The sequence below is a fragment of the Nannobrachium achirus genome (assembly GCF_963921795.1).
Source record: "Nannobrachium achirus genome assembly, chromosome: 7".
Lineage (NCBI taxonomy): Eukaryota > Metazoa > Chordata > Actinopteri > Myctophiformes > Myctophidae > Nannobrachium > Nannobrachium achirus.
The window spans coordinates 71,225,863-71,249,144 of record NC_137816.1 but is presented as its reverse complement, the minus strand read 5'-3'; the positions used below and the strand labels follow the sequence as shown (position 1 = coordinate 71,249,144).

At 44.1% G+C, this 23,282-nt stretch overlaps 1 protein-coding gene across 1 annotated transcript in view; it reads left to right on the top strand.

The window, feature by feature from the left end:
* The window catches only part of tollip (toll interacting protein), a 43,097-nt gene extending 22,673 nt beyond the window's left edge, over window positions 1-20,424 (top strand). Inside the window, exons 4-6 of the mRNA XM_080729898.1 lie at window positions 1,600-1,773; window positions 9,102-9,186; window positions 17,171-20,424. Coding sequence (XP_080586024.1) covers window positions 1,600-1,773; window positions 9,102-9,186; window positions 17,171-17,457 — 546 coding nt within the window. The 3' untranslated portion in view covers window positions 17,458-20,424. The remainder of the gene's footprint in view (window positions 1-1,599; window positions 1,774-9,101; window positions 9,187-17,170) is intronic.
* Window positions 20,425-23,282: the final 2,858 nt, after the last annotated feature.

Sequence of the window (23,282 nt, the reverse complement as noted above, 5' to 3'; positions counted from 1 at the left end):
GGTTATATTGATAAGTCCAACGCTTATTGATAACGGGTAATCAATAATAACTGTTACCGGGTTATCAAGCTACCCGTGTCTTACTGGTACATGTTGTTGTGTAACACTGATATGGCACAGACTTATATGGCATCTTACTGGTACATGTTGTTGTGTAACACTGATATGGCACAGACTTATACGGCATCTTACTGGTAACAGGTTGTTGTGTAACACTGATATGGCACAGAATATGGCATCTTACTGGTAACAGGTTGTTGTGTAACACTGATATGGCACAGACTTATATGGCATCTTACTGGTACATGTTGTTGTGTAACACTGATATGGCACAGACTTATATGGCATCTTACTGGTAACAGGTTGTTGTGTAACACTGATATGGCACCGACGTGGAACAAAACAAAGTATTTTCTTGCTTACAGCAGTGAAAGTATTCCACATGTGTTGCACTGGGCATCTCCCCAGCACAACACGGCCGTTCGCCTTTGGAAAACAGGGAAATGTTGATCAAATAGAATCCATTCAGATGTTTGTAAAAACATTCTTGAGTGCAACGTTTAGTTGTAAATGACGCTGTGTGTTTGTTTACATGGCTGACATGTTGGATACGGCACTAAATCCACACAGTGCAGCCTGACTGCAGCAGCTGCTCTGAGTCTTTGATTAGCAGTGGTCTGTTATCAAGAAATAACACACCGCTGATTACAGTGATTGACCAATCAGAATCAAGCATTCAAACAAGCCGGGTAATAACAAGAAATAACAAACCACTGATTTCAGTGATTGACCAATCAGAATCAAGCATTCAACCAAGCTGTCTAATAACGTTGATTATGTGTGTGTGTGTGTGTGTGTGTGTGTGTGTGTGTGTGTGTGTGTACGTGTGTGTGTGTGTGCGTGTGCGTGCGTGTGCGTGCGTGCGTGCATGTGTGTGCGTGCGTGCGTTAGTGTGCGTGCGCTCCACAGTAGGTGTGGGCGATATGGTGATAATTATCGTTGAGACGATACAATGTCTCCACGATATGCCTTTTCAGAGGTATCGTATATATCGTGATACAATTGAAGGAGCCTTGTAAAAAAATCCTGTTTAATCGTTAATACAGAGATTTGTTGCAGAATTCAATTTAAACCTGCATTTTGGTCTAAATCAGTAGTTCTCTCAAACTTTAAAATGTCAAGGTCTCCACTTAACTCTGACAGTATACAAATGAAACCAAATGGACCCCCCGTAAGGGTCCATTTGGTTTCATTTGTATACTGTCAGAGTTACATACTTGTAAGGATCAATTTAGACCTCCCAAAAGGAACCCAGAGAGTATAGTTTTCGTCAAGTAACTTGAAAAATAACCATAAAAAAACACTGTGAAAAAGAATGGTGATAAAATGGTGTATCGTGATACGGCTTGGGAAAATATTGTGATATTGTATTTTTCCATATCGCCCCCCCCCCCCCACAGAGAGCCTTCTCCATGGATGACAGGATAGCCTGGACTCATGTCTCCATCCCTGTGTGTGTGTGTGTGTGTGTGTGTGTGTGTGTGTGTGTGTGTGTGTGTGTGTGTGTGTGTGTGTGTGTGTGTGTGTGTGTGTGTGTAGAGAGCGTTCTCCATGGATGACAGGATAGCCTGGACTCATGTCTCCATCCCTGCCAGTCTCAGAGAGGCCAGCGGGGGGCAGTGTGGAGGCAGCGTGGTGGACGAGTGGTTCAGTCTGAGTGGAAGACAGGGAGATGACAAGGAGGGGATGATCAACCTGGTTCTGAGCTACGCTGTGAGTAATATACTGCCTCTAGTGGTCTGGAGACACATTACATATATATATATATACTATACATGATTAACCTGGTTCTGAGTAACGCTGTGAGTAACATACTGCCCCTAGTGGTCTGGAGACACATTACATATATATATATACTATACATGATTAACCTGGTTCTGAGTTACGCTGTGAGTAACATACTGCCCCTAGTGGTCTGGAGACACATTACATATATATATATACTATACATGATTAACCTGTAACATACTGCCTCTAGTGGTCTGGAGACACATTACATGTATATATACATGATTAACCTGTAACATACTGCCTCTAGTGGTCTGGAGACACATTATATATATATATACTATACATGATTAACCTGTAACATACTGCCTCTAGTGGTCTGGAGACACATTACATATATATATATATACTATACATGATTAACCTGTAACATACTGCCTCTAGTGGTCTGGAGACACATTACATATGTCCTCGGCTTGGTACCCTAGACATGATTCAATGCTGTGGCCCTCAGCTTGGTACCCTAGACATAATTCAATGTTGTGGCCCTCGGCTTGGTACCCTAGACATGATTCAATGCTGTGGCCCTCAGCTTGGTACCCTAGACATAATTCAATGTTGTGGCCCTCGGCTTGGTACCCTAGATATAATTCGGCCCTTGGGGAAAACTAATCGGGGAACCCTGGTCTAGGCTATCACACATACAGTAGTTAGTTTGTATGCTCTAGGCTATCACATACATAGAGTAGTTAGTACACTAGTTAGTACACATACAGTACAGTTTACAGTTTTTACTTCAAAGCGATTTACAATAAGCAGATAAAACATCACAATAATAAACACGATAATATGTCAGTACATCAACAGCAATATAACAAATGCAAAACTACAGTAGTTAGTACAGTAGCTAGTACACATACAGTAGTTAGTTTGTTCCACAGAGCAACAGAACATGCAATGCTGCATCCCAGGCCGAAAAACGAAGGCCTTGGACAGGATACATGACTGTCACTGGCCTTGGACAGGATACATGACTGTCACTGACCTTGGACAGGATACATGACTGTCACTGACCTTGGACAGGATACATGACTGTCACTGGCCTTGGACAGGATACATGACTGTCACTGGCCTTGGACAGGATACATGACTGTCACTGGCCTTGGACAGGATACATGACTGTCACTGGCCTTGGACAGGATACATGACTGTCACTGGCCTTGGACAGGATACATGACTGTCACTGACCTTGGACAGGATACATGACTGTCACTGACCTTGGACAGGATACATGACTGTCACTGACCTTGGACAGGATACATGACTGTCACTGGCCTTGGACAGGATACATGACTGTCACTGGCCTTGGACAGGATACATGACTGTCACTGGCCTTGGACAGGATACATGACTGTCACTGACCTTGGACAGGATTAGGGATGCGGTATCGGTACTCGCGGTATCGGTACTCGGCCCGATACAACCCTATTTTGCAGTACTCGTACTCGCCCGATACTTCTCACGCCAGCCTCCGATACCAAGCAGGGGCGTCACAACAAGGGGGAGAAAAGTGGGACTGAGTTACTAGGGCTCAAGGTGAAAGCCAGGGCCTTAATTATTTTTATACTTTTGCTATTGAAAAATAGCAGATATGCAAGCTCACAGGGCCGCACTGCAAGCTTGCAGAGCTGCTATTTTTTAATACCCCATGAAGAACATTCATGGGGGGCCAGCAGTGAATCCTTATACCCAGGGCCCAGAATTTGGTGCGACACCCTTGGCAGTGAGTGCACATGTGGGGGGTGGGGCAGTGAATCACGGAACAGACAAGCAGCAAGTTGGCGCGGTGCAGTGTTGTTTGTGAGGAGGAACAATGTCGGCAATTTGGACACATTTTAAGATTTGTGAGGATGACAACACCAAAGCAGAGTGCAAACAATGCACCAATAAAATATCACGAGGAGGTACGAAAGTGAGCTCATTTAACACAAGCAATTTGATCAAACATCTAAAAAGCAGACACGAGGCTGAGTACTTGTTGTTTACGAACGCCAGCAGCAGCGGAAGGACACAACCAACTTTGGAACAAACTTTGGAAAAGCGAGAAAAAATGGCACACGACAATCCACGGGCAGTACAACTCACAGAAGCACTCACAGCGATGATAGCTCTGGATGACCAGCCCTTCTCAATGGTGGAAAATAGGGGATTTCGCCATCTCATGCATGTAGCAGTCCCGAGGTACGCTATTCCCAGCCGTCATGCCATCACTGACACACAAATGCCAAGGCTGCTCATCACTGTGAAAGCGCACATGCAAGGGCTGCTGCTGAACATAACGTACATCAGCTTCACCTCCGACATTTGGAGTAGCTCTATCACCCCTATGTCTTTGATAAGCTTAACTGCGCAGTGGATCAAGGATGATTTCACTCGCGAAAATGCCATTCTACACGCAAAGCAGTTTCGGGGTTCTCACACTGGCCTAGCCATCGCAGCTGTGTTTGAGGAAATGCTTCAGAATTGGGGGATTCCCAAAAGCTCTGTCCATGTTGTTGTCAGGGACAGCGGCGCAAACATGATCAAAGGCCTGAGAGATGCTGAGCTGCCCAGCCTGTCGTGCGTCGCTCACACCCTCCAACTGGTTGTGAATGAGGGGCTGCTGTCTCAGAAGAGCGTACAAGACGCGCTGGCAATTGGACGCAGAATTGTGGGGCACTTCAAACATTCTCCACAAGGCTACTCCTACTTGGAAGACGCCCAGATCCAGCTTGGACAGCCGATAGCAAGACTACAACAAGACGTGAAGACGCGCTGGAATAGCACGTACTACATGATGCAGTCTCTCACAGAGCAGAAGCGCGCTCTGACACTATATGCATCGGAACACGACCTCCCCGCCACCCTCGCCGCTAGCCAGTGGACCCTCCTTGAACACGCTATGACTGTCCTGGCTCCGTTTGAGGCGTTAACTAGAAAAGTGAGCTCATCTGACGCCCTGGCATCCGACGTGATTCCCGCTGTGATGGTGCTTCACCGAGTTTTGAGCCAAACAACAGAAGAGGACCGTGGCATCAAAACCATGAAGGCAACTTTGGCTGCAGCCGTCAAGACACGCTTCTCTGACGCAGAAAGAAACCCACTCTACAGCATCGCAACTGTACTCGATCCGAGGTAAACATTAAAGTGTGTGTGTGTGTGTGTGTGTGTGTGTGTGTGTGTGTGTGTGTGTGTGTGTGTGTGTGTGTGTGTGTGTGTGTGTGTGAGAGAGAGAGAGAGAGAGGGGAAGGGAGGGAGGGTGTGTGTGTGTGTGTGTGTGTGTGTGTGTGTGTGTGTGTGTGTGTGTGTGTGTGTGTGTGTGTGTGTGTGTGTGTGTGTGTGTGTGTGTGGGGGGGGGGGAGTGAGAGAGTGAGGGGGAGATAGTGTGTGTGGGGGAAAGAGATCTGTACTAAGACATTTTATTTATTTTTCTCTGTTTAGGTACAAAGTTTCTTTCTTCTCAAACGCCAACACTGCTGCAGAAGCCAAAGAGATGGTGAGACTGGAGCTGCAGAAGCTGTCTGCCCCTGAAGGAGAGGTTGTGGAGGGCCAGGAGGCACCTCCTGCCAAAAAGAAACACAAGAACCAGGCCAGTAACAGTCTGGACAGTGTGTATGATCAGATAGCAAATGAGCAAGCAGCAGCAGCACAGAGCGCAGCACCAGTAGGTGGGGCCGTTCAGTTCGAGAAATACCTGGGAGAGTCCCTGTCTCCCAAGGATACCAACCCACTACAGTACTGGGGTGTTAACAAAGTGCGCTTTCCCACTCTGGCCCAAATGTCTCGCAGATATCTCTCAGCTCCATGTTCCAGTGTAGACAGTGAAAGGCTGTTTAGCTCAGTGTCACACATTGTAGATGAAACCAGAAACAGGATCACAGCTGAGCATGCAGAGATGCTGCTCTTCATAAAAAAGAACCTGCCCCCTTTCCCAGAGGAGAAAGAGAATTAGTCTTCCTCACAGATGGCCTCCTCACAATTATATGTTTAAGTTGCTCTTCTTAAGTTTGTATTTTGTATGTGGTACTGAAAGTTACCAGTTTACTTTACTGAATGTGTAGCACTGCATGTAGCATGTCATTGAGGAAAGATGTTTACTTTTATTTCATATTCAGGGAAGATGTTTTATATTATCATCACTATCAGCCTAGTCTTTTCTTGCCCTCTGTATAATTCTCTCTCTCTTTCTCTCTCTGACAGACACACACACACACACACACACACACACACACACACACACACACACACACACACACACACACACACACACACACACACACACACACACACTCTCTTTCTTTACCATGCTGATTTACTTTAGTGCTGATTTATTTTAAATAAGTGTTATTTTATTTTATTGTATTTATTTTTTGAAAAAAAACCTGACTTGTCTGTAAAAGCCTTAGTAGTACTAAGTTATTATTACCCACAGGCAGCACTGTTTTTGTATGCTATGTGCTACTGAAAGAAATGCACTGAAAGACTTAGTCCTGGACTTTGTCGTTGCTACTTGTTTTATTTTTCTGTTATTATGTGCTACTGAAAGAAATGCACTGAATGGTATTGGCTAAACTTGAAAAGAAAGTGAAATGTGCGGCAGTTGTGCCATGTTCTGGTAAAGCAATGCCATTTAATGTGTTACAGCCAGAAAGTGAGGAACATCTGATGAGAAAATAAAAAAGCGACATAATTTAAAGACATTGTTTTTTTTTTATTATTATTATTTTTTTTATTATTAATTGTACTCGTATCGGTACTCGGTATCGGCGAGTACTCACAATGAAGTACTCGTACTCGTACTCGGTCAGCAAAAAAGTGGTATCGGGACATCCCTAGACAGGATACATGACTGTCACTGACCTTGGACAGGATACATGACTGTCACTGGCCTTGGACAGGATACATGACTGTCACTGACCTTGGACAGGATACATGACTGTCACTGACCTTGGACAGGATACATGACTGTCACTGGCCTTGGACAGGATACATGACTGTCACTGGCCTTGGACAGGATACATGACTGTCACTGACCTTGGACAGGATACATGACTGTCACTGACCTTGGACAGGATACATGACTGTCACTGACCTTGGACAGGATACATGACTGTCACTGAAGACCTTGGACAGGATACATGACTGTCACTGACCTTGGACAGGATACATGACTGTCACTGACCTTGGACAGGATACATGACTGTCACTGAAGGCCTTGGACAGGATACATGACTGTCACTGAAGACCTTGGACAGGATACATGACTGTCACTGAAGACCTTGGACAGGATACATGACTGTCACTGACCTTGGACAGGATACATGACTGTCACTGACCTTGGACAGGATACATGACTGTCACTGACCTTGGACAGGATACATGACTGTCACTGAAGACCTTGGACAGGATACATGACTGTCACTGACCTTGGACAGGATACATGACTGTCACTGGCCTTGGACAGGATACATGACTGTCACTGACCTTGGACAGGATACATGACTGTCACTGACCTTGGACAGGATACATGACTGTCACTGAAGACCTTGGACAGGATACATGACTGTCACTGACCTTGGACAGGATACATGACTGTCACTGGCCTTGGACAGGATACATGACTGTCACTGAAGACCTTGGACAGGATACATGACTGTCACTGACCTTGGACAGGATACATGACTGTCACTGGCCTTGGACAGGATACATGACTGTCACTGAAGGCCTTGGACAGGATACATGACTGTCACTGACCTTGGACAGGATACATGACTGTCACTGGCCTTGGACAGGATACATGACTGTCACTGACCTTGGACAGGATACATGACTGTCACTGAAGACCTTGGACAGGATACATGACTGTCACTGACCTTGGACAGGATACATGACTGTCACTTGGACAGGATACATGACTGTCACTGAAGACCTTGGACAGGATACATGACTGTCACTGACCTTGGACAGGATACATGACTGTCACTGGCCTTGGACAGGATACATGACTGTCACTGGCCTTGGACAGGATACATGACTGTCACTGAAGACCTTGGACAGGATACATGACTGTCACTGACCTTGGACAGGATACATGACTGTCACTGCCGGCCTTGTTTCCAGTCATGCTGGTTCTCTCAATTCCCCTCGAATGTCGCCACGATATTTTGGGGGAATTGACCACACGTGACTTTTAAACAACAAAATGCTACATTCTGCGTCACAGAAAGGAATTTTGGGGGCGTTTAAAAAGGTTTAAAAGTACGGCAGAGGAAAAAATGGGGGACGTTCGTTTTTTTGGGTTTTTTTTTTTCAACCGGAAGCTCTCGGCTTGGCTCTGCACTTGCTAGTGCTGTCTCATTTCACAGGACAAAGCCCTACCCCACACTAGCACTACACTAGCTAGGGCTGCCCTTTGAAGGGTGTTTCCTAAACCCACCAGGATTGAGTTAAGACCCGCCTCGCGGAAACGCCCCTTTCAATAATCTTAAGTATGAAAGTGCATATATGAACGTTAGACTTAGTGCAAAGCATTACTGTACCTACTACCTACCTACCCATTACAATAATACACACAGCATAATATGCCCAAAGCCAGATCCAAACGAGGCGGGTCTTAACTCAATCCTGGTGGGTTTAGGAAACACACCCCTTTGAAGGGTGCACACTCTGAATTGGGAAGTGGCGAAGGACTCGTGCATGGACACGCACGTGTCCGTGTGCCCTCGAAAATACGGTAAACTGGATACCCCTGGCATAGAAGGAGTTTCTGCACAATTTACAATGTAAGCATTTAGCAGACACCCTCCTGGCCCCCAAACTGTGGAATAAACTCCCTGTCGCACTTAGAACAACAGACTCACTCGCTAGCTTTCACCGTGGACTGAAGACTCACCTTTTCAGACTCCACCTAAACCCATAGCACTACTGTAACACTCAATGACCATACATGAAGCTAGTTAGCATTTGTTTTTTTTGTTTTTTAGAATCCTTTTTTCTAATTATATTGTTTTTTTTTAGATTGATATTCATATGCATTTGTTATATTGTTGTTGATGTTCTATCATATTATCTTGTTTATTATAGTGATGTATTATCTGCTTATTGTAAGTCGCTTTGGATTAAAAGCGTCTGCTAAATGCCTAAACTGGAAACTGTAAGGCACACACACACACACACACACACACACACACACACACACACACACATCCAGTCCTGTGTATAATGTTATAAGGTGTGCATTGTGCTCTCTGTCTCCTCTCCTGGCGGTGTGCCAGTCGATGCCCGCGGGGATGATGAGCCAACCGGTGGTCCTGATGCCCTCCGTCTACCAGCAGGGGGTGGGCTACGTCCCTATAGCAGGTACCACCCATACCCACCCATACCCTTACCCATACCCACCCATACCTTACCCTTACCCACCCATACACCTAACCCTAACCCTCCGTCTACCAGCAGGGGGTGGGCTACGTCCCTATAGCAGGTACCACCCTAACACTACCACCCATACCCATACCCACCCATACACCTAACCCTAACCCTCCGTCTACCAGCAGGGAGTGGGCTACGTCCCTATAGCAGGTACCACCCTAACACCCCCATACCCATACACTACCACCCATACCCATACACTACCACCCATACCCATACCCATACCCACCCCTCCGTCTACCAGCAGGGGGTGGGCTACGTCCCTATAGCAGGTACAACACATACCCATCCATACCCATACACTACCACCCATACCCATACACTACCACCCATACCCACCCATACCCTCCCTACACACACACACACACACCTCTGTCTGTCTGTCTGCTACGTCCCCATAGCAGGTACCCATACCCATACACACCCATACCAATACCCCCTCATACCCATACACTACCACCCATACCATACCCTCCCATACCCATACACACCCCACACACACACCTCTGTCTGTCTGCTACGTCCCCCATAGCAGGTACTGTCATTTTCACGATCACTCAATTCCAACCTGCAGATTCGTCAAACTGCAGCCGGAAGTTCAGTAGAATGCACTGGAGTCAGTGGAAGTTCAGAATGCACTGGAGTCAGTGGAAGTTCAGTAGAATGCACTGGAGTCAGTGGAAGTTCAGTAGAATGCACTGGAGTCAGTGGAAGTTCAGAATGCACTGGAGTCAGTGGAAGTTCAGAACGCACTGGAGTCAGTGGAAGTTCAGAACGCACTGGAGTCAGTGGAAGTTCAGAATGCACTGGAGTCAGTGGAAGTTCAGTAGAATGCACTGGAGTCAGTGGAAGTTCAGTAGAATGCACTGGAGTTAGTGGAAGTTCAGAATGCACTGGAGTCAGTGGAAGTTCAGAATGCACTGGAGTCAGTGGAAGTTCAGTAGAATGCACTGGAGTCAGTGGAAGTTCAGTAGAATGCACTGAATGAATGAATGAATGAACTTTATTTATATAGCACATCTTCACAGCACGAGTGCACAGAGTGCTTTACAGATACACAATATTCAATAAAAATAAAAATAAAAAGTAAGTAAGCTCTACAGTTGCAGAGATACAAAGATAAAAAATAAGCTCTACAGTTGCAGAGAAAACACCAATAAATTAAAAACACCTACAGTAACATAGAAAACAAAAGAACAGTGAAAACAGGGATGCCTATAAGTGACCAAAGGCCTGTCTGAACATGTGTGTTTTCAGATGCCTCTTAAAGGAGTCCTCTGAGGGGGCCGTTTTTAGTTCCACTGGAGTCAGTGGAAGTTCAGTAGAATGCACTGGAGTCAGTGGAAGTTCAGTAGAATGCACTGGAGTCAGTGGAAGTTCAGTAGAATGCACTGGAGTCAGTGGAAGTTCAGTAGAATGCACTGGAGTCAGTGGAAGTTCAGAATGCACTGGAGTCAGTGGAAGTTCAGTAGAATGCACTGGAGTCAGTGGAAGTTCAGTAGAATGCACTGGAGTCAGTGGAAGTTCAGTAGAACACACTGGAGTCAGTGGAAGTTCAGTAGAATGCACTGGAGTCAGTGGAAGTTCAGTAGAACACACTGGAGTCAGTGGAAGTTCAGTAGAATGCACTGGAGTCAGTGGAAGTTCAGTAGAATGCACTGGAGTCAGTGGAAGTTCAGTAGAATGCACTGGAGTCAGTGGAAGTTCAGTAGAATGCACTGGAGTCAGTGGAAGTTCAGTAGAACACACTGGAGTCAGTGGAAGTTCAGTAGAACACACTAGAGTCAGTGGAAGTTCAGTAGAATGCACTGGAGTCAGTGGAAGTTCAGTAGAACACACGAGTCAGTGGAAGTTCAGTAGAACACACTAGAGTCAGTGGAAGTTCAGTAGAATGTACTGGAGTCAGTGGAAGTTCAGAATGCACTGGAGTCAGTGGAAGTTCAGTAGAACACACTAGAGTCAGTGGAAGTTCAGTAGAATGTACTGGAGTCAGTGGAAGTTCAGAATGCACTGGAGTCAGTGGAAGTTCAGTAGAATGCACTGGAGTCAGTGGAAGTTCAGTAGAATGCACTGGAGTCAGTGGAAGTTCAGTAGAATGCACTGGAGTCAGTGGAAGTTCAGAATGCACTGGAGTCAGTGGCAGTTCAGAATGCACTGGAGTCAGTGGAAGTTCAGTAGAATGCACTGGAGTCAGTGGAAGTTCAGAATGCATTGGAGTCAGTGGAAGTTCAGAATGCACTGGAGTCAGTGGAAGTTCAGAATGCACTGGAGTCAGTGGAAGTTCAGAATGCATTGGAGTCAGTGGAAGTTCAGAATGCACTGGAGTCAGTGGAAGTTCAGTAGAATGCACTGGAGTCAGTGGAAGTTCAGAATGCACTGGAGTCAGTGGAAGTTCAGAACACACTGGAGTCAGTGGAAGACTGTGGTGCAGCTCATTTATGTTTATTATTTTATGATGAACTCTAAAGGAAATGTTTGGACATCTCACAACTTAGAACTCCAGCGTCGGCAACCAGTAGTGCAAAGTACGGGGACTTGGGCACTACGCTGTCCATAGCAACAGGTATAATATTAATCTTTAGGGTTTCCTGGTCTAATAAACACCCAGGCTGCTTTTTGGGGAAACACGGTACATTGTTGCGACCGTGAGGTCGCAGCTAGTATGAAAGCATCCACCATGTGTCCGTCACGCTTCTGACACTAAGCTGTGTCAGCTGTGACACGCACACAAAGTGCAGTCAAAACTCAAACATTATCTCCCAGTAAAAAAAAAAAAACAAAAAAAAAAGAAACGTTGCAACTATTTAACCCAATGCAGTGTTGTTTTTGACAGCAAAATAAAATGTAATTTAGTTTTAGTCATCATTTAGTCACCTGAAAAGTTTTAGTTTTAGTCAAATTTTAGTCGACTGAATATCATAAGGTTTTAGTCAACTAAATCTACAGTTGATTTAGTAAACTAGAAAAGAAAATTTCGAAGAAATTTTAAGTGTGCCTGCAGCTCGCTAAGTCTGTGCAACCTTGTGTAGCGGTTGGTTGGCATTAGCGTTACATTTTTTAACATTAGCATTTTTTGCATAAGCTTTAACATTATGGTTCTTCATATGACACCACCCACATGTCTGTACGACAAACAGATCACAAGATAAAGGGTCACTTCCTGTTTGGTGAGGGGCACTTCCTGTTTGGCAAAATAGGCCCCAATTAAGGTTAAGGACTCTTAATCAAGTCATTTCACACCACCCGCGCGTCTGCACGACAAACGGTTCACGAGATAAAGGGTCACTTCCTGTTTGGTAAGGGGCACTTCCTGTTTGGCGAAATAGGCCCTAATTAAGGTTAAGGACTCTTATTCTTGTCATTTGACGCAACCCGCGCATCTGTACGACAAATGGTTCACGAGATCAAGGGTCACTTCCTGTTTGGTGAGGGGCACTTCCTGTTTGGCGAAATAGGCCCCAATTAACACATTGACCGCCATTTTAACATACCTCCGTACTCCCACCTGCCATTCGTCTCCATAGACTTCCATGTAATTGGGTGTGCACGGATCATGCACACCCATGCCTAGATAATGCACCACGTGTGTCCACATTGCTCACAGCTTTCAAACAAAAAAATCCGAATGGAAATCCGTTCAGGCATTCATGAGATAACAGCCACTATGTTTAACAAAGATGGCTGCCAAAATGGCTGCCATGCTTGAAAGATGGGGTTGCTATGGGGGTTAAACATGCAATTTCGCGATTGCTATCATGCCTACTCCATTTTTTGGGGTCAAAATTTTTTTTTGAAAAAAAATGTTTTTTTGAATTTTTTTTTTTTTCTTTTTTTTTTTTTAAATTCTCGTTTTTTTTTTTTAATTCTCGGGACTATCGGGCCTGGCGGGGAAAGACATTGGAATAATCTCGGGACTATCGGGCCTGGCAGGGAATGAGTTAAGGTCATGGACGATTAATGAATTAAAGCTGCAAGCAGCGATGACCGGGCCCTCGCAGCTCTACCCACGTCACAAGGCCAGCAGCCAATCAGAAACCAAACAGGAAGTCAGCCATTTCGACTAATTAGTGGCGTTTTGGCACATTTTTGGCCGTTATCACGGGTCGCACTTTAACGACAGTTTTTTGAGAAAAAATTGTTTTTGAGAAAAAAAAAATTGAGAAAAAACTTTTTTTGAGAAAAAAAATATTTTTGAGAAAAGAAATTTTTTGAGAAAAAAAGGTTTTTGAGAAAAAAAGATTTTGAGAGAAAAAATTTTTTTTTGAGGAAAAAAAACATTTTTGAGAGAAAAACATTTTTGAGAAAAAAAAGATTTTTGAGAAAAAAAAAATTGAGAAAAAAAAGATTTTTGAGAAAAAAAGAATTTTTGAGAAAAAAAACATTTTGAGAAAAAAAAATTTGAGAAAAAAAAGATTTTTGAGAAAAAAAAAAATTGAGAAAAAAAAAATGTTTTGAAAAAAAAAATTTGAGAAAAAAAAAAGTTTTTTGAGAAAAAAGAATTTTGAGAGAAAAAAAAAAATTGAGAAAAAAAACATTTAAAAAAAAAACATTTTTGAGAAAAAAAAGATTTTTGAGAAAAAAAAATTTTGAGAAAAAAAAAAAAAATTGAGAAAAATGCAATGGCAAAACACTTATAGTCCACTTGCCAGAATCTGAACCCTGGCATATTGAGTACAGTAAGGTTTTATGTTAGAAATGTTGAGTATGGGTCCCCAGCATGTAGAAACTACCGGATGCTAACTTGCATATGTTGAGCAATTTTCATAATTTGCATAATTCGATTTATTTAGCATAATCCCCCATAATAATGGATAATATGTCAAAAACTGATTGGCCGATTTGAACAATATTAGAGTGGTTTTGGGGGTTATTGAGGATGCTGAATCCATTTTTGACATTTTCTAAATTCAAAATGTCCGTTTTAAACCGGAAATGGCCATATACCAACTGGAAAATCAACAAAAAAGTATCAAAATCACCCACTTTAAGTTGGTATAAGGCCATTTCCGGTTTAAAACGGCCATTTTGAATTTAGAAAATGGATTCAGCATCCTCAATAACCCCCAAAACAACTCTAATATTGTTCAAATCGGCCAATCAGTTTTTGACATATTATCCATTATTATGGGGGATTATGCTAAATAAATCAAATTATGCAAATTATGAAAATTGCTCAACATATGCAAGTTAGCATCCGGCAGTTTCTACATGCTGGGGACCCATACTCAACATTTCTAACATAAAACCTTACTGTACTCAATATGTCCGGGTTCACAATGGGGCTCTATGGGCTGGCAAGTAGACTATTATTGTAATCCGCCATACTTAAGTCAGTAAGTCGGTCATGTTCTTGCAAATTTCGGCACGTAATAACTGCCGAACGATTTACGCCACCGCCGCAATATATACATCAAAACGTGCGGCTCGGCCGGAAATGGGGTGCTTTTACTTTTCTTTCCGATCCGCGTTACCATTGCGACGTAATTCGCAAAAAACGACGCCAAAAAACACCATTGACTTAGAATGGGGGAAATTTCGCCACGTAATAACTGCCGCACGATTTACGCCACCCCCGCAATATATACATCAAAATGTGCGGCTCGCCGGGAATGGTGTGCTATTACTTTTCTTTCCGATCCGCGTTAGTAATTCGCAAAAAACTACGCGCAAAAACCCCCATTGACTTTGAATGGGGGACTCCGAAAAAAAACAGAAACTTTGGCGCCACATAACTCTGCCATACTTTTGCCTAGCAACGTGATTTAAACTTTAAAATGCACACACAACTTTGGTCTTTTCCAGCCAATAGGGATGAGCTGTAATTGATTAAGCCCCGCCCCCTCTATAACAGGAAGTGCCCTTTGCCAAACAGGAAGTGCCTCTACATCTCATGAACCGTTTATCGTACAGAGTTGTGGCTGGTATCATATGACTTGATTAAGAGTCCTTAACCTTAATTGACGCTTCCTTCGCCAAACAGGAAGTGCCCTTCACCAAACAGGAAGTGCCTCTATAACTCATGAACCGTTTGTCGTACAGACTCGCGGCTGGTGTCATACATTTTTTTTTCTCAAAAATTTTTTTTTCTCAATTTTTTTTTTCTCAAATTTTTTTTTTCTCAATTGTTTTTTTTCTCAAAAAAAAATTTTTTCTCAATTTTTTTTTCTCTCAAAAATCTTTTTTTCTCAAAAAACTTTTTTTTTCTCAAAAAACTTTTTTTTCTCAAAAAACTATTTTTTTCTCACAAAACAATTTTTTTCTCAAAAAACTGTCGTTAAAGTGCGACCCGTGATAACGGCCAAAAATGTGCCAAAACGCCACTAATTAGTCGAAATGGCTGACTTCCTGTTTGGTTTCTGATTGGCTGCTGGCCTTGTGACGTGGGTAGAGCTGCGAGGGCCCGGTCATCGCTGCTTGCAGCTTTAATTCATTAATCGTCCATGACCTTAATTGGGGCCTATTTCGCCAAACAGGAAGTGCCCCTCACCAAACAGGAAGTGACCCTTTACCTCGTGAACCGTTTGTCGTACAGACGCGTAGATGGCATCAAATGACTTGATTAAGAGTCCTTAACCTTAATTGGGGCCTATTTCGCCAAACAGGAAGTGCCCCTCACCAAACAGGAAGTGACCCTTGATCTCGTGAACCATTTGTCGTACAGATGCGCGGGTTGCGTCAAATGGCAAGAATAAGAGTCCTTAACCTTAATTAGGGCCTATTTCGCCAAACAGGAAGTGCCCCTTACCAAACAGGAAGTGACCCTTTATCTCGTGAACCGTTTGTCGTGCAGACGCGCGGGTGGTGTGAAATGACTTGATTAAGAGTCCTTAACCTTAATTGGGGCCTATTTTTCCAAACAGGAAGTGCCCATCACCAAACAGGAAGTCACCCTATATCTCATGAATTGTTTGTCGTACAGACGCGTGGGTGTCATCAAATGACTTGATTAAGAGTCATTAACCTTAATTGGGGCCTATTTCGCCAAACAGGAAGTGCCCCTCACCAAACAGGAAGTGACCCTTTATCTCGTGATCTGTTTGTCGTACAGACATGTGGGTGGTGTCATATGAAGAACCATAATGTTAAAGCTTATGCAAAAAATGCTAATGTTAATGCTAACACCAACCGCTACACAAGGTTGCACAGACTTAGCGAGCTGCAGGCACACTTAAAATTTCGTAGAAATTTTCTTTTCTTCATTTCTTTTCGTCATAGTTTTAGTCACACTGACTCAATGGTGCTTCTACTATTTAACTCAATGGTGCTTCTACTATTTAACTCAATGGTGCTTCTACTATTTAACTCTATGGTGCTTCTACTATTTAACTCAATGGTGCTTCTACTATTTAACTCTATGGTGCTTCTACTATTTAACTCAATGGTGCTTCTACTATTTAACTCAATGGTGCTTCTACTATTTAACTCAATGGTGCTTCTACTATTTAACTCAATGGTGCTTCTACTATTTAACTCTATGGTGCTTCTACTATTTAACTCAATGGTGCTTCTACTGTTTAACTCAATGGTGCTTCTACTATTTAACTCAATGGTGCTTCTACTATTTAACTCTATGGTGCTTCTACTATTTAACTCAATGGTGCTTCTACTATTTAACTCAATGGTGCTTCTACTATTTAACTCAATGGTGCTTCTACTATTTAACTCTATGGTGCTTCTACTATTTAACTCTATGGTGCTTCTACTATTTAACTCTATGGTGCTTCTACTATTTAACTCTATGGTGCTTCTACTATTTAACTCTATGGTGCTTCTACTATTTAACTCAATGGGGCTTCTACTATTTAACTCAATGGGGCTTCTACTATTTAACTCAATGGGGCTTCTCGCCATTACGCCACGTTGCTTGTAAGTTGTTATCATGTTGTTGTACATACGTGTGTGCGTGTGCTTCCAGGTGTGCCAGCGGTCTACAACCAGGGCATGATGCCCATGGGCATGCCGCCGCCCCAGCAGATGGGCGTGGTACCGGCCCAGCAGATGGTGGGCGTGGCTCCCCAGCATGGTGGGGGCGTGGCTCCCCAGCAGGGGGGCGTGGCCTGCGTGCAGGAGGAGGACCTAAAGGCCCTGCAGGACATGTTCCCCAACCTGGACCCCGAGGTCATCCGCTCCGTGCTGGAGGCCCAGAGAGGAGACAAGGACCAGGCTGTCAACTCCCTGCTCACCATGACTGAGGAGATGTAGACACGCCCCTAGACACACCCCTAGCCACGCCCACCACCCCTGAGGCCCAGAGAGGAGACAAGGACCAGGCGGTCAACTCCCTGCTGACCATGACTGAAGAGATGTAGACACGCCCCTAGACACACCCCTAGCCACGCCCCTAGCCACACCCACCACCCCTGAGGCCCAGAGAGGAGACAAGGACCAGGCTGTCAACTCTCTGCTCACCATGACTGAGGAGATGTAGACACGCCCCTTTAGCCACGCCCCTAGCCACACCCACCCCCCTGGAGGCCCAGAGAGGAGACAAGGACCAGGCTGTTAACTCCCTGCTCACCATGACTGAGGAGATGTAGACACGCCCCTTTAACCACGCCCCTAGCCACACCAGGAGGCTCAGAGAGGAGACAAAAACCAGGCGGTCAACTCTATGCTGGAGATGTAGCCACGCCCATAGCCACGCCCCAAACCACGCCCTAACCACACCTCTGACCACACCCACCCCACCGACTCTCTGCTGACGATGACTGACACGCCCCCAACCATACGCAGTGGCGTCGGTACAGCAAAAGCTAAGGTATGGCAACAAGACTGGTGTCCTGTTGCCATACCTTAGCAACAGGCACGATGAATTTGTTTGAAGAAGTACATTTCATTTTATTTCCCCTGTCGCCACGTTATGGCAGCAGCCATACCCAATGTACGCCTCTGACCACACCCACTACCAATTCTCTGCTGCCATTGGCTGGGGAGCTGTAGCCACTCCCCCATCAATTCACTGCTGACCAGGGGATTGGACGTAACCTGACTTCCGTCAGATGGTGGCAGTAGTGCGTAGGCTACCGCTCTACTTTACCATCTGAGATCACTCGGTGGGAGTTGATAACGCTCGTAAAGCCCCGGGCCGGACCAATCAGCGGCAGCTACGGGCGGGCTCTGAGCCAATAGAGTCTGATTGCAGACCACGTGGATGCAGACAGGCCAATATGAGTGGTTGGAGTTGGCACTCCCAGACTGTGACAGAGAGACGGCCACATCCAATCACCTGCTAAAGAAATTCAAAAAATGGCCCGCCCCTTACATCGAGTCTGCCCGAGATATCAGATGGTAAAGTAGAGCGGTAGCCTACGCACTACTGCCACCATCTGACGGAAGTCAGGTTAGATTGGACGATGATGAAAGAATTACGCGTCAAGATTTTCGTGGCAAATAGATTATTTATTCTTTTCTTTTTTTTCTTTTTTTTTTCAAAAATATGCTTTTAAGACTTCAAATGGCACTTAGTATACGTACAACCACTGGACCCTATTCTAGCATCCTTATTCTAGAAACATGTTTCCCTAATTTATGGAATTTCTGCCATTTTTCTTTTATTTGTTAATGAAATTACTTTAAAAAAAACACATATATATATTTTTCATGAAAATCTTACCATTTTGGCGAATATTTTTTGAGAATGTTTTAAAATAATAATTGATAAAAAGTAAATGAAGAAGGGACCAATAAGAATGTGTCTGTGACCACACATGGGTCCCGCTCCACTGTTTGGAAACCACTGCTCTAGAGTGGAAGGACACACCCACCTGTCAATCAATCTGACCACGCCAACTGACACGCCCCTATCCAATGATTGTCATCGGAAAATTAAAATATATAAATATATCATGATAAATAAAAGTTATTTTTAAATAATGAGTTCGGCCCGTGAGTCCATTCAGGGTTTTTATTCCCTCCCCCCACAAACGTTGCCCCTCCCATCGTTAACTATTTAAACATCATACCATTCAGAACGGGTGTATCATTATTTTATGCTTTAACGATTGAAGAATAGCAGATATACAAGCTCACAGTGTGGCACCGAGTGCCGCGCTGCAAGCTTGTAGATCTGCTATTTTAGAAAAATTGAATTTTGACTCGATTCTATCCACGAGTTTCCAACGCCCCATAGTGCATTGTGCAGACGTTGTACCGAGCTTCCGGCGCCGCAGCCGAGTGTGATTTACAAGCTCACAACAGGCTGCATCTGCGACGCGACGTGAGCTTGTATGTCTGCTGTTAAACCGGAAGTGTGGTCCAAACAGGTCCAAATAATCTCCAGTAAACTCCCGCGGAAACAGGTGGATACGTGTCTTTTGAATCCTTCCTGTTTCTGTGTCAGCAATCTGGCCAGCCATCGTCAAAGAAAAGGTCCTTTTCACTCAACTGGAGCTCAGTATATTATGTACATTCCTGTCCAATATTGGAATACTTTGAGGTTGAATAAAAAATCACTATTCCTGAAAGCCCAACATCGCATCACACCAAGCCTGTTCCTACAGTCAGTGTAATGTAAAGTACAGTATGTACAGTATGTGTGCACTGCATGCATTATTAACCCTTTCATTCCTGTTCTACTAGATGTCTTATAAGACCAGAGACCTCGTCTACAGAACCATCAGTGCTTCTCAAACTGTCTCATGTCAGGGACCCCTGTCTGAAAACATGTTGTTCCAGGGACCCCCGTCTGAAAACATGTTGTTCCAGGGACCCCCGTCTGAAAACATGTTGTTCCAGGGACCCCCGTCTGAAAATATGTTGTTCCAGGGGCCCCCGTCTGAAAACATGTTGTTCCAGGGACCCCCGTCTGAAAACATGTTGTTCCAGGGACCCCCGTCTGAAAACATGTTGTTCCAGGGACCCCCGTCTGAAAACATGTTGTTCCAGGGACCCCCTATCTAAGAACATGTTGTTCCAGGGACCCCCTATCTAAGAACATGTTGTTCCACACACATTCCTTACATTCACACAGTGTTGTCAGAGTAAACCATGCTTGGCACCAACCTGCTCATCAGGAGCAGTTAGGGGTTCAGAGTCTTGATAATTAACACCAACCTGCTCATCAGGAGCAGTTAGGGGTTCAGAGTCTTGATAATTAACACCAACCTGCTCATCAGGAGCAGTTAGGGGTTCAGAGTCTTGATAATTAACACCAACCTGCTCATCAGGAGCAGTTAGGGGTTCAGAGTCTTGATAATTAACACCAACCTGCTCATCAGGAGCAGTTAGGGGTTCAGAGTCTTGATAATTAACACCAACCTGCTCATCAGGAGCAGTTAGGGGTTCAGAGTCTTGATAATTAACACCAACCTGCTCATCAGGAGCAGTTAGGGGTTCAGAGTCTTGATAATTAACACCAACCTGCTCATCAGGAGCAGTTAGGGGTTCAGAGTCTTGATAATTAACACCAACCTGCTCATCAGGAGCAGTTAGGGGTTCAGAGTCTTGATAATTAACACCAACCTGCTCATCAGGAGCAGTTAGGGGTTCAGAGTCTTGCTCAAGGACTCTTCAACACTAACTCTGGGGGAGCCCTGGATCGAACTGAGAACCTTCTGGTTGCCAATCGGCCACTCTTTTCCCCCTTTAATCCCAGGCCCTCGGGATACCCCCAACTTTGATTGGTTCTCACAAAGTCCCACAAGGGAGCTGTGATGGAGAAAGTTCAGAGGTGATAGTTGACACCTTTATGAACACATTTGTGAAGAAAGATATTGATTTAGATTTAGTTCCCAGATTGGTTTAACATTCGGCTAACTTTCCCTTACTAATATCAGTGTTTGCTCTGAACAAGACCCAAATAACTATTTATTCAGCCTCATTTCATATGTATGACCGTTTCATATGTATGACCATTTCATATGTATGATCAGTTCATATGTATGATCAGTTCATATATATGATCAGTTTATATGTATGATCAGTTCATATATATGATCAGTTCATATGTATGATCAGTTCATATGTATGATCAGTTCATATGTATGATCAGTTCATATGTATGATCAGTTCATATTTTCATATGTATGATCAGTTCATATGTATGACCGTTTCATATGTATGATCAGTTCATATGTATGATCAGTTCATATGTATGATCAGTTCATATGTATGATCAGTTCATATGTATGATCAGTTCACATGTATGATCAGTTCACATGTATGATCAGTTCACATGTATGATCAGTTCATATGTATGATCAGTTCATATGTATGATCAGTTCATATGTATGATCAGTTCATATGTATGATCAGTTCACATGTATGATCAGTTTATATGTATGATCAGTTCATATGTATGATCAGTTCATATGTATGATCAGTTCATATGTATGATCAGTTCATATGTATGATCAGTTCATATGTATGATCAGTTCACATGTATGATCAGTTCACATGTATGATCAGTTCATATGTATGATCAGTTTATATGTATGATCAGTTCATATGTATGATCAGTTCATATGTATGATCAGTTCATATGTATGATCAGTTCATATGTATGATCAGTTTATATGTATGATCAGTTCACATGTACAGTGTATGACCTGCATGGTGAAAACACAACAGAATAGCCTTTCTTTAAACCCCAGGGAACAAGGAAACACATTCATCTAAAGGTTAAGAATGATATTTACAGTTTTAGTTTTCATTTGTGATGCTGTAAATAAAGTTACAGTGTTGGCTCCATAATTGACGCAAAAATCCATTGATTGATCGGTGAAATACCCCCCCCCCCCCCCCCCCCCCCCCATTAGAAGGTCAGATTGGTGGTCCCTGTCTGAGTGGTCCCTGGGGGGTCCCTGTCTGGGTGGTCCCTGGGGGGTCCCTGTCTGGGGGGTCCCTGTCTGGGGGGGTCCCTGTCTGGGTGGTCCCTGGGGGGTCCCTGTCTGGGTGGTCCCTGGGGGGTCCCTGTCTGGGGGGTCCCTGTCTGAGTGGTCCCTGTCTGGGTGGTCCCTGGGGGGTCCCTGTCTGGGTGGTCCCTGGGGGGTCCCTGGACATTTTTCAAGCGGTCCTTGTACTAGACATGGTTGAGAACCACTTAAGGACCCCTTACACCTAACAACTTTGAAAAGATTTCTCAATCGTAATAAAATCGGGGCTATTTGCGGCGCGCTCCCGTGACTCAGTCGTTACTCAATCGTTAAATGTGAGGTAGTGGTCCGACTCTATTCTTACCCCAACTTGAGAGCCAGATTCTGTTACGAGAATATCAAACAGGTTTAATATTTTCACAAATCGGGGCTGAGTGAATGAATACAATGACGTAGCCTAGCGGCTAGCCTACAACTACAACCAAAACAGAACAAGCCAAAAGCCAAGCCATTCATTCCCCAAAAGACGCTGCCTGAGCTGCCAGCCTGGTCGTTGTTGATGCGGCTTCTACGACAGCCCTTTATTAGTTATTTCTCCGCGTTTCCATTATTCCAAACATTCAACGTTGATAATAGTTGATAGGATCGATCTGTGCCGGCTAGACTGAGAGGAGAGAACTAGAGAGGAGAGGCACAGAGGGCTGGGGAGGGAGGAAGGCGGAGCTCGGTGTGTGTGTGTGCAGACTGTGCACGGCATGTGCAGTGATGAAAAAAGTAATCAAGTAAAAGTATCAATACTGCAATACTGTGATGCGACGCGCTGTGACTGAGTGTGTGTGCGTGCGTGTGCGTGCGTGCGTGCGTGTGCGAGTGTGCGTGCGTGCGTGTGCCCTGCTTCTCCTTGTTGCGTAGCGTCTATATATAAAGTATATAAAGCGTATAAATGTGTATAAATAAATGTAGATCAATAAATTATATTGTTGAGTTTGTAAATGATGAAGATGTTTAGACCATGCTTGGTTTCCCAGAGGCAGGAGCAGCTTTAAAGGAGCAGTTCACACACAAGTTATGTTGTTTTTTTACAACAAGGGTTCATATTTTAGATTGTAATTCGAGAAAAGAAAAGATGAGTGTTAAAATGTTTTCATTTTCTGCTTTCTATCGTTTTAACGATTTTAGTGTTTTGATTTCAGTGGGTGGGGGCATGCTGTGTAC